The 12,258-nt window shown below is 43.1% G+C and overlaps 1 protein-coding gene across 5 annotated transcripts in view; it reads left to right on the forward strand.

Moving 5' to 3' along the window:
- SMARCAL1 (SNF2 related chromatin remodeling annealing helicase 1) overlaps nt 1–12,258 on the forward strand; it is a 65,778-nt gene that overhangs the window by 20,854 nt on the left and 32,666 nt on the right. For all 5 annotated transcript variants that reach the window (XM_073020061.1, XM_007966205.3, XM_007966206.3 and 2 more), the window contains 2 exons: nt 2,111–2,269; nt 5,514–5,579. In XM_073020061.1, the coding sequence (XP_072876162.1) occupies nt 2,111–2,269; nt 5,514–5,579 (225 nt within the window). The remainder of the gene's footprint in view (nt 1–2,110; nt 2,270–5,513; nt 5,580–12,258) is intronic.

Raw genomic sequence — 12,258 nt, forward strand, 5'->3', positions numbered from 1 at the left:
GATTATGAGACTGGCTAGTTTTTGTACTTTTTGTAAAGATGAGGTTTTGCCATGTTGCCCAGGCTGGTTCCCGAACTCCTGGGTTCAAGTGATCCACCTGTCTTGGCCTCCCAAAGTGCTGGGATTATAGGCGTGAGCCACTGTGCCTGGCCCACACTTAATTTTTAAAATATTTTTACCTCCTATGTTTTCCTCAATCCCATGACAGTCCTGTGCGGTAGGTACAATAGATAGTAACCCTATTTATAGATGAGAAAACGGAATCTCAGAGGTTAAGCTCCGTGCTTCCTGTTAATGAGGAGCCCTGCCGGATCTTGATATGGCATCTCCTGACTTCCCAACTCAGGGATTTTGCACTCTGTAGAGCGGGGAGCGAGTGGGATGTTCACCGTCTGCCAGGTAACTTTATGGATGCAGAGCCTGGCAAGAACACTGTATCACTCACCCTTGAGCTTTTTCTACTGTAAATCCAGGAATCAGTGGTTTGTTTTGTGAAATGAATAAAAAGTCCGTGAACAAACTTAGTGAAGAAGGAAGACCTAGTCCATCGTCCACAGCTTTTTCTAGCTTTATGCCACTGACGTCAGCCTGGGGCTTCTTCCTGAGGCCTCCATGAGCCTCTCGTGCATAGGAAGCAGCTCCTCCTGCTGCCGGTCAGCCCAAGGCCCAGATATTCTGACTGAAGAGATGGCAAAGAAAAAAAAGAAAAACTAGAAAATGTGCACCTCGTTTTTTTTCTGTCTCAGTGATCTGAATTCTTTTTTTTTTAATTTTAATTTTTAATTTTTTTTTTTTTTTTTTTTTTTTTTTTTAATGAGACAGAGTCTCATTATGTTGCCCAGGCTGGTCTTGAACTTTTGAGGTCAGTGATCCTTCTGTCTTGGCCTCCCGAGTCTTGTGATATGAATTCTGCCAGTGCCTGTAGGAAGTAATCTTTAGTACATATTTTGTGTGTGTTAGGTTCCCACAGCACCCTCAGAAAGTTTAGGAAGAGTCAGCCAGATGGTGACCAGCCTGAGGTTAGAGAAAAGGCCAGCCCTCCTTGTATCGAACAATGTCAGCCCAGGTGGTGCAGGTGAGCACCCAGATGCCTGGGTGGGTTTGGCTAGAGATGCTCAGATTGCCAGAGACAGAAGGTGGATTTGTAGGAATATTGACATAAATAGTTTCATCATCATCAATAAACGTTTATGATTTGCCTTCAGTGTACCAGGCTCTGCTAAGTCCTTCATAAAATTCCTCTTAAAAAGAGTCATATTCTTTCCCTGCAGAAACTTACCATCTAGTTAGAGATCTTAGAGATGAAACCCAGACACCATGAAGTGACTGCTGACAGGCAGGGAGATAGCCAGGCATGGTGGTTCATGGCTATAGTCTCAGCAACTTGGGAAGCTGAGGCAGGAGGACGCTTGAGGCCAGTAGTTCAAGACTAGTCTGAGCAACATACTGAGACCCATCTCTTTAAAAAAAAGAAGAAAGAAAGAAATTAGCCAATCATGGTGGTGTGCACCTGTAGTCCCAGCAACTTGGGAGGCTGAGGCGGGAGGATCACTTGAATCTAGGAGTTTGAGGCTGCAGTAAGCTGTGATGGTGCCACTGTACTACAGCATGGGCAACAAAGTGAGACCAACACAACTCTTTTGAGACCTGAATTTTCATTCTTGTTGCCCAGGCTGGAGTGCAGTGGTGCCATCTCGGCTCACCACAACCTCCGCCTCCCAGGTTCAAGCGATTCTCCTGCCTCAGCCTCCCAAGTAGCTGGGATTACAGGCATGCACCACCATGCCCAGCTAATTTTGTATTTTTAGTAGAGACAGGGTTTCTCCATGTTGGTCAGACTGGTCTCAAACTCCTGATCTCAGGTGATCCGCCCTCCTCAGCCTCCCCAAGTGCTGGGACTACTGGCATGAGCGACCACGCCCAGCTCCCCCAACTCTTAAAAAACAAAACAAAACAAGGAGTGTCCTGTCAGTGGCAAGCGAAGGGGTGCAGGTGGGTGAGAGGAAGGTAGAGGTGATGGCTGTTCATGGGCATGAGACCGCTGCTGTCACAACCAACAGCTGCTGTGCTGGGTGTTCATTGTAGCTTTATTCCCTCCTGTCATCCACAGGCCTTCCTTCGGTGGCTACCGTCTCTGAGCCCAGACTGCATCAACGTCGTGGTGACTGGGAAGGACCGCCTGACAGCTGGCCTGATCAACATTGTCAGCTTTGACCTTCTTAGCAAGTTGGAAAAACAGCTAAAAACCCCTTTTAAAGTTGTCATCATTGTAAGAAATTTGGCAAAGTCTTTAAGTACTTCATCTCTCTGGAAACTTTCTTTGTAAAAGCTCTGAGAACTTTCATGTCTATAATCTCCTTGAGCCCCATTTAGTTTCTAGAAGAATAGAAATCACTGTCTTTATTTTGTGAGGAACTGGAAATTCATTCCCTTCAAATAGCCATTCTCAACTCTGGCTGCATACTAGAATCTCGTAGGGAGCTTTTTTTGAAATTGTGATTTAATTAGTCTTTGCTGGGGATTTCTAGCTCATCTCTTTCCCAGCATGAGTCATGGATGGAGGCCATGATGTGGACCCCAGGCCACCTGGGGCTCTGGGGGCTACAACCTAGATGGCAAGGGGGTGTGCCCACATCTGGTGCCATCTTACTCAAACAATTGAGTTTTCTTCCAGCCAATGTGAAGATACACCCCCACCCCACAAAAGCACTTTTTACTCTAATTGTTTTTTGGGGGCCTTTTTTTTTTTTTTTTTGGAGAAAGAGTTTTACTCTTGTCACCCAGGCTGGAGAGCAGTGTCACGATCTCGGCTCACTGCAACCTCTGCCTCCCGGGTTTAAGCAATTCTCCTGCCTCAGCTCCCCGAGTGGCTGGGATTTTAGGCACCCGCCACCACACCCAGCTAATTTTTGTATTTTTAGTACAGACGGGATTTCACCATGTTGGCCAAGCCAGTCTCGAACTCCTGACCTCAGGTGATCCACCCACCTTGGCCTCCCAAGGTACCGGGATTACAGGCGTGAGCCACCTCACCTGGCCTCTAATTGTTTTTTAAAGAAGGTCTTACTGGACCCGCTTCCAGATTTGACAACGTATCTTTCAATTACACACAGGCTTTCCGACTTTTAACTCCTTACATACTTCCTGAGGATCTCTAGACAGACTTGGTACCCAGCCATCTCTGTCAGTACTCAGTGTATTTACATAGCTCACACAAATATTGTGGGAGCTTAGAGAAAGGAAGGAGAAGATACCATTACTGACCTCAGGGGATCTATTATTATGTTTTGGACATGAGAACCACACTGTGTTCTTAGCATAAGCAAACTTGAGCATTGATAGTTTTGCAAAATGATAGAGGTAATGAGTCTTTGGGGGAGTCGTTTCTGGTTTGGCACAAATTCAAGTGTGGCTTGGAAAAGATGTCAGCATTGCTGGGCGCAGTGGCTCAAGCTTGTAATCCCAGCACTTTGGGAGGCCAAGACGGGCGGATCATGAGGTAAGGAGATCGAGACCATCCTGGCTAACATGGTGAAACCCCATCTCTACTAAAAAATACAAAAAACTAGCTGGGCAAGGTGGCGGGCGCCTGTAGTCCCAGCTACTCGGGAGGCTGAGGCAAGAGAATGGCATAAACCTGGGAGGCGGAGCTTGCAGTGAGCTGAGATCCGGCCACTGCACTCCAGCCTGAGCAACAGAGTGAGACTCCATCTCAAAAAAAAAAAAAGAAAAGAAAAGAAAAAGAAAAGATGTCAGCTGTCAGCATACATGTGAAATGAAAACATTATAAGAAGTTTTCCAGGATGATGGGGATGGCTCTAGAGTGTGTGGGAAGAATAATGCTTTCAATTCTTGACTGTTGCCTTGTGTTAGCTGCTGACATATAATCATCTATTTTCCCAGTGGCCCCTGAACAGGCTTTATCTTTTATTCTTGTGAATTATCCATTTCACAGCTGATGAAACTGGCAATGAGAGTGGGTACATAAATTTGCCCATAGGCACGAAGCTAGCAAGTTGGAGGTTATTGATTAAAGCTGGGTTGCGTCTGCCTTCAGTATTCATGTTCTCTTTCTGGCCCATCACTTAACCTGCCGTATGATTTTTTGGCAAGCCACTTACCACCATTGTTGGTTTGTTCTTCAGTTAAGTAAGAGCTCTGTCCTCTTGCTTTCAGAGAAATGTTGTAGGAAAGAACAGAGTGATGGCTCTGAAGTGTCACACTTCTCAGAAGAGGCTTCGGTTTCCAGCCATTCTTTGTGATTTGTTCCAGTACTGGCACATTTTTGCCTGTTGGTTGAAAGGGCCCATTCTCTTCCATATCCTCTGTACTCTCTGTGTTTTTTCTCCATAAATACCTTTTTCTTGACTGTAATGAGGCCTCATCATCAGAAAGGCATATGACTATAGCCCTCCAGCTTTCTGGACAAGATACTGTCTTGACATTTTGAGGGTTATTTCACACTCCCCTCTATTGTGCTTTTGTGGCCCTATTTGCTCGTGATAGCTGAAATGGAATTTCTTATAGATCATCTTTAAGGACAGAGTTGGGATCTCACTGGTATCCCAGCTATAGGAAGGCTGATAGCATTGAGTGCTTACTGAGTGGCAGGGCTGTGCTAAGGACTTTACATGTGTTAGCTCATTTAAGACTCACAGGAACCAATACATAAGGAACTATGGTACCCATTTTACAAATAGCAAAACTGGCACTACAGAGAGGTAGTTGTTTACAGTCACACAGCAAGGAATTTGACTGTACCAAACTAGAAAATTTCCACTCAAATACTCATGTATTAGTTACTCATTTGGCTTTAGAAAATATGATCAACTGTATATTTGCTTATGCAACAAAAAGAAAAAAAAGAATAAAGAAAAACAAACTATGTATAAACATATATATATGTATTTTCTTATGCACCGATGCAGAGTGGTTAATCAGACTTCATATTCTAAACATAGCAGTTCCTTGAGGATGGGAATCACATTGTCTTCTTTCCATTTCTCAGTTTCCCCAGCGTTTTGTTTACACTCACCTCAGTACTAATAATATAGCCTGAACGCTTGTCAGTGTGTCTGGCATCCTTCCTGCACCCTGAGCCCCTGAGAGCAGGGGCTGGACACCCCAGAGCTTTGCGTCAGTGCAGGGCCCACTATGGGGCACTTGGTCTGGTGCTCCACAGGTGCGAGGTGCCTCTTACAAAGCAGCAAACCACCTTCTAGTGGTTTCTTTGAGCAGCCTCTGAGGTGGGTGGAGCAGGGAATCATGAATCCCACTTTATAGATGGAAAATTGTCCCTAGAGAGATGAAGCAACTGGCTCAGAATGCAGGAGACAAGCTGCCACCAGAACCCTGGGTCCTGACCTAGGCCCACTGAGCCATCTCTTTAAATGAGAATGTGCTAAGGGAGCGTCCACCTTGCACTTGCCATGCCAGGGTCAAGCCTAAAGTGGCCCTTATTTCTATCCACTCAGGATTGGACCTTGTTCACTTACGTGGTTGCTTCTTTTCAGGATGAATCTCACTTCCTCAAAAACAGTAGGACTGCCCGCTGTCGAGCAGCTATGCCGGTCCTAAAGGTGAGTACTTCTGAGAACCGAGCCCACTGAGCATTGGCATCCTGTAATATTTTGCTCAGGCTTGCATGTGGTCCTAGTCCAGCAGGGGTTGCAAGTACAGACCTGTGGGCCATGGTCATGACTTGGTGTTGACTTAGGATATCTCTCCCTCCTTAGGGCTGTGGTACCAATTTCATCTTTCTTCCTAACATCCTGCTAAGGAACTAGTAATCAGTACTGGTAGTCAGTAGTACTAACTTTGTCTCTCGAAGGTCAAGACTGTTGAGGCTGGGTGGGCACTGGACTCCAGAATCCTCCTTTGGCTTCCTGCTTAGACAAGGGAGAGCCTCTAGCAGCTTGTCCACTAAATAGGTTAGAAAAACTGCCTGTCTTCTGAGTCACTTGTAGTGGCAAAGCTGTCAAGATGCTGGAAATCAGGGAAGATGAGTTGTATTAATGAAAGTAATGGCAAAAAAAATGTAATTACTTTTGCATCAACCTAATAGAAACAGAACTGAACAAGGGCTGGCGGGGTCAGTGAGATGCGCTGGTAAAGCCGAGATGGGCTTTAAAAGTTGATACTGTTTTCTGTGGCTACTCTGAGCCTCTTTGGTTGACAGAAGGGGCAGCCATCCACATTCCTCCCTGTGGTGGCCTAAACTCATCTCTCAGTGCTTGGGTGGGTGTGAGTTCTGGCTTCACAGCAGGCAGGGGAGGGTATGTGATGCAGATTCTAGTCTTTATCTAAGCATGTTCTGATGTGCAATATAGGCTCTGTGTTTCATCTGTCTCTTTCTTCTGTCTGTGTTTGGTTTCTTGGTCCCCCATCCCAGCAGAGGGTAGGCCTCCAAATTTCCTTCCATTTTTGGGGAGGGTGATTTTTTTCCTATTACTGGAAGAGGGAAGGGGAAGTACAATTAGAAAAGTAGCCTTTTCTTTCGTAACAAGTTAGAAATTTATCACAGATGACTTTGGAGGTATCCACTTTGGTTTGTTCAGACTGAGCTAACCAAAGTGTGTGTTTTTCTTGTGCTCAAAGCAACCTTTGTGTTGTATCAGCATTTTAAAACTAGCTTTTTATTGATTAAAAGAAGCTTTAACTTTTACCTAAACTGGGGAAAACAAATATGCTAAATGTTAATGAAGCTTAGCATTTGAGCATTAATCTTACCAGTTCCTCACAAAACACACATAAGTGTCCACTCATTTCAAGTTTTCATGTGTTTAGGAATAACAGAATATGACACATCTTCCAAGGCAGGGTCATGTCATGTGCCAAACCTAAGAATAAAAGTCTTTTACTGAGAAAGTTTGGTTTTGCTGGGGTGGTGGCTCACGCCTGTAATCCCAGCACTTTGGGAGGCCGAGGCAGGTGGGTCACTTGAGGCCAGGAGTTTGAGACCAGTTTGAGCAACAAGATGAAATCCTATCTGTACTAAAAATAGAAAAATGAGCCAAGCGTGGTGGTGTATACCTGTAGTCCCAGCTACTCAGGAAGCTGAGGCAGGAGAATTGCTTGAACCTGAGAGCTGGAGGTTGCAGTGAGCTGAGATTGCACCACTGAACTCCAGCCTGGGTGACAGAGCGAGACTCTGTCTCAAAAAAAAAAAGAAAAAAAACCTTGATTCTCTGCCAGTGATACCTATAAATATTTATATGCCGAGAGCTGTTGATGGACACACTTAAATAAAATGTTTTTCCTAGGTTGGTGACCTTTCTTTTGGGAGGCTTTAATATGCTTTCTGCAGGAAAAAAAATATGCTTTGTTATTATGGTTTCAGTATTTCAGCCATAACTAAATTAAATCTTTACTCCTGATTGTTTAGACAAAAGAAATTGCACAATAGATAGATTCTATCATTAAAGATACAATGTGAAAGCTTCTTAGCAACCACTTGTTAATGTCATTGCCTGGCTGGGCAAGCTGAGCCAGATAGTGGTTTCTGAAATGTGTGCTTCTCATCCAGACCTTTGGAAGCAGCATATACCTCTTTAATATCCTGAGGATGTTTCAAAGTGACAGGTTTAAAAGAAATCTTTAAACTGCTAACTAATACGTACTACTCTGCATTTGCTGTAGAACTTGGTTGAATTAATATTTTAAAATAACCCCACGAACATGGCCTGTGTTTATGAAGGTGTCTTGAGACCACGCTGTTCTGCAACATTGACTTCATGTAATGCTGGACTGTGGCAGGACTGGGGCGAAGGAATGGGATGGAGCATTCTGTGCTGTTCTGTTAACCGAACCTTTCATCTCTGTCTATTGTATTTTCATCTAGACTGGAGTCTCAACCTTGGCACTGTTGACATTTTGGGCTGGTGACTCTGTTGTTGGGGGGCTGTCCTGTGCATTTTAGGATGTTTAGCAGCATCCGTGGCCTCTACCCACTAGATGCCAGCAGCTCCTCCCCAGTCATGACAACCAAAATTGTCTCCAGATGCTACCGAATGTCCTCTGGGGGAGGACAGATCGCTCTCTACCCACCTTGCCCTTCCCCAACCCCATGGAGAACCACCAGTCTAAATAAGGAGATGAATCTAAATGTTTTTGGAATAATAAGGTAGTTGGGAGAAAAAGTATGTCTTTGAAAAGCCGCATAAGGACCTAATTTAATACCACTTGATTGTTCCTCTAATGTGAACATCTCTTAGAACTATATTCTGATAATTAATATTACGAGCATATTTTCAGCAAGCAGGCATAATGAGGTGTTTAGATTAAATCATACAGTTCGTTGGATAGCAGGGCCAGATCGTGTCTAGAAAATGTGGCCTTTGAGTCAGCAGAGAGAGGACGTGTTAGATTGTAAGAAACTGGTGTCACCATCCCCTGGGAAATGTGACTTTTTTTGTCCCCCACAGCACTGTTTGCTGTGGCTACTAATCCTAAATGAGGTAGATCTATTTTTATATATAAATATATGACAGTAGACTTGATAGAAGCTAAAAAGAACAAAGTTAAAATTACCGTTAATCCCTGCAACAGGAAAAGCCACTGTTAACAGCTTATTTTTCCAGCATGTCAATTATTGGGCAAGATCATCATTTTTCAATAACTATGGAGCATTTATATAGTAGAGACACATCCCATAATTTAATCCTCAGTGTCAGATATGTGGTTGTTTTCCATTGTTGCTGTTATAAATAATTCTGCAAGTGAACATCATCTACATGTACCTTACATATTTATCCTATTAGGACAAATTCCTACAATCAGAATTGCCAGGTCAGTTTTCATTTGACCTTTTTGGGGGAGGCCTCTGAAGTTCAGTCTGGCCAGGCATAACAGTCTTCACTCCCATTCAGTCTTCAGTCAGAGGCTTTTTTTTCCCACATGACTCCAGCCCTCAGGATTATCGGCACTCTTTTGAACAGTGAGGTGTGTGGGGGAGGGGCGGTTTGGTTTAGTTTAGTTGTCTTTTGTTTACACTGGCTTTTATTGTTAAACTAGTATAATAACAAAATTAAAAATTTTTTAAAGAGAAAGGCTGCCAGAATCCTACCATTCTTTCCTAATAAGCAGTTGTTTCTCTTTTTCTGTAAGTAGAGAGTACTTTTTATATCTCTGTTGATTGGCTGGATGAGATAGTAGCTAAAATGTATAAGTCTTTTCTTTTTCCTTTGTAATTAAGTACTTTAAATAGATGATAAATTCAAATGGGGCCAGGTGCAGTGGTTCATGCCTATAATCCTAACACTTTGGGAGGTCTGTAGCAGGAGGATCACCTGAGGTCAGGAGTTTGAGATCAGCCTGGCCAAAATGACGAAACCCCATCTCTACTAAAAATACAAAAATTAGCCGGGCGTGCTGGCACCCGCCTGTAATCCCAGCTACTCGGGAGGCTGAGGCGGGAGAATCACTTGAACCTGGGAGGTGGAGGTTACCCTGAACCAAGATCACACCACTACACTCCAGCCTGGGCATCAGAGCTAGACCGTGTCTCAAAAAAAAAAAAAAAAAAAAAAAAAAAAAAAAAATTCAAATGATACAAAAGGATGGACAGTGAAAAGTAAGTCTTTCAACCCCTCTGGATCCCTAGTCCCCAGTCTCTTTCCCCAAAGGCAGCTATAGTTACCAGTTTTCAGGTTTACTTCCATGAAACAGCCTGCATCTATGGAAGTACGAATGTGTGTTTCCTTTCTGCCTCCTTAGAGTGTTTTACCACCATTGTTTTACACTTGTCTTTATCCCCTTAATAATGTATCTTGAAAATCATTCCATATGGTTCCAAATGACTTCTACCGCATTCTTGCAAATAGCATTCTATTGGATAAATGTATCATAATATGTATCGTCTGTTCTCTTCTGATGGATTTGTAACCAAATCGCAGCTATTACATGCAATACTGCAATGACCATTTTTTCATATGATAGAGACGTGGAGAGTAGAAAATGCAATCCCTCTGTGTCTGAGATGGCTTTCTGCCTATCAGGCCAGAGGGGAGAGCGGTGTCAGCTGGCAGATGCTGTTTTCTCCCCTAGCGTGATGAGGCTAGAGAAGTCCTCTGGGGTCCGACCATTCTCATTTATTTCCTCACTTTCATTACATAATCAGACTTAAAAAGGAAATTATTAGAGTTTGAAACCTATGACAAAAGAGACTGTCTTTTCCAGAGTAAAAAAAATCTACCTTAGGCCAGGCACAGTGGCTCATGTCTATAATCCCACCACTTTGGGAAGCTGAGGTGGGCAGATGACTTGAGGTTAAGAGTTTGAGAACAGCCTGGCCAACATGGTGAAACCCATCTCTACAAAATTAGCTGGGAATGGTGGTGTGCACCTATAATCCCAGCTATATGGGAGACTGAGGCAGGAGGGTCACTCGAACCTGGGAGGTGGAGGTTGCAGTGAGCCGAGATCATGTCACTGCACTCCAGCCGGGGTGACAGTGATATTCTTGTCTCAAAAAAAAAAAAAAAAAAAAAAAAACAGAAAAGAAAGAAAAGAAAAAAGCTTGGAATGGCATACTTTTATCAGCTATAATTATATCATTCGATGTATTCTCATTATAATATTTTGGTATTTTTGGACCAATGTACATGCAATCACTGTCTTCATTCTGTCTGTTCTTACCCAAGAACTGCTTTATATGTGGCATTAAAATTTCATTTATGTTAGAGCAGCAATACTCATTTAGCTTGAAGGCATTATGGTTATCATAGCAAACTGGTTTAGTTAAGGTTAGTACTATTCAGATTTGTGACTAGAACTTTGCCTCTTTTAGAACATAGGCTAGAACCTAGAGGGAACCATTTATGTGAAATAAGCGGACCTGACCAGAGATTCAGAGGCCATGTATAAAGTATCATTGAGTGGTAGGTGGCCTTCTGCCAGTGCTTAGGGCAGCCTCTAGCCTCTATCAGCAGTGGCCATAATTATGCTGTTTTCTTGGTTTGGCCTGTTTGTTTGGCCTGGCACCACTCAGGAGTAAAGAATACACCTGCGGTCTCCTTCCCTGACTCCAAGCACTGGGTTTCTCCTGAACGTTGAGCTTTTCCTTTCACTCTTAGACTTTTCGATTTAACTACAGGTGTCTCTTTTGTTGCTCCTTGGATAGTGACTGTGATCCCACATTTATTCTTGATCTGTGTACTTTTGGTCACTTGTCCCCAGACTATGCTTGCCACTATCCTTATTTTTGAAGATTGTATAATGACCTCTGAACTAGTTAAAACACAGCTTCAGTGTCCCTGCCACATCAGGGTTACTGAGTATGGAGACTTTCCAGCAGTGTGGACTTGACCTTCTCTTTGATGTTACCTGCCTTCTTCATGTCTTATTTCTAAATTGAATATATGGTATTGTGTAAATTTATTTAGAGTACCATTAGGAATAATTCTGGGTATAAGACTGGACTGAGCTTTGTTTTCCTAGTCTGGGGTTTTGGTGAAATATATTACAGCCCATCAGAATAATTCAGTAAAGTGAATTACTGGCTCAGCTGGAAAAAAAAAAAAGAGATAACATAAAGTGATGAAGAATTTCTGGACTGCTTCTTATATAAACTTAGGACTTCAGCTCTTTTCTCTACAGTAGGACATTCTCTTGGCTCTTAATTTTATTTTTTATTTTATTTTATATTTTTTTGAGATGGAGTTTCATTCTTGTCACCCAGGCTGGAGTACAATGGCATGATCTCAGCTCACTGCAACCTCTGCCTCCCCTGCTGAAGTGATTCTCCTGCCTCAGCCTCCCAAATAGTGGGATTACAGGTGTGCACCACTGTACCTGGCTAATTTTGTATTTTTAGTAGAGGCAGGGTTTCACCATGTTGGCCAGGCTCGTCTCGAACTCCTGACCTCAAGTAATCTGCCTGCCTCAGCCTCCCAAAGTGCTGAGACTACAGGCGTGAACACCATGCCCGGCCAGCTCTTAATTTTACAACTATGTATAGTTTATCCACTTTCAATTACTACATTGAACTCTCTGTGGCGAATTATATATACACTAACTCAACCTATTCTGCAGGACTTTCCCACCCCCAGCCCAAGAAGAAACGAAGCCTGGCTTTGAGGGTCATCTGACCCCAACAGTGTCTGCACATGTGAATCACATTATCTTTTTAACACCACACAGAAAGTATTTTTTTACGTTGTTCTATCATAGATTTCTCAGGTGTTGCTTTTCTCCCTTAGCCATGGGAGTTCACTGTAAACTGTTCAATTTAGTGTTGATTTCTGTAGTTTTATAGATTTA

The sequence above is a fragment of the Chlorocebus sabaeus genome, chromosome 10, assembly GCF_047675955.1.
Source record: "Chlorocebus sabaeus isolate Y175 chromosome 10, mChlSab1.0.hap1, whole genome shotgun sequence".
NCBI classification, from domain to species: domain Eukaryota; kingdom Metazoa; phylum Chordata; class Mammalia; order Primates; family Cercopithecidae; genus Chlorocebus; species Chlorocebus sabaeus.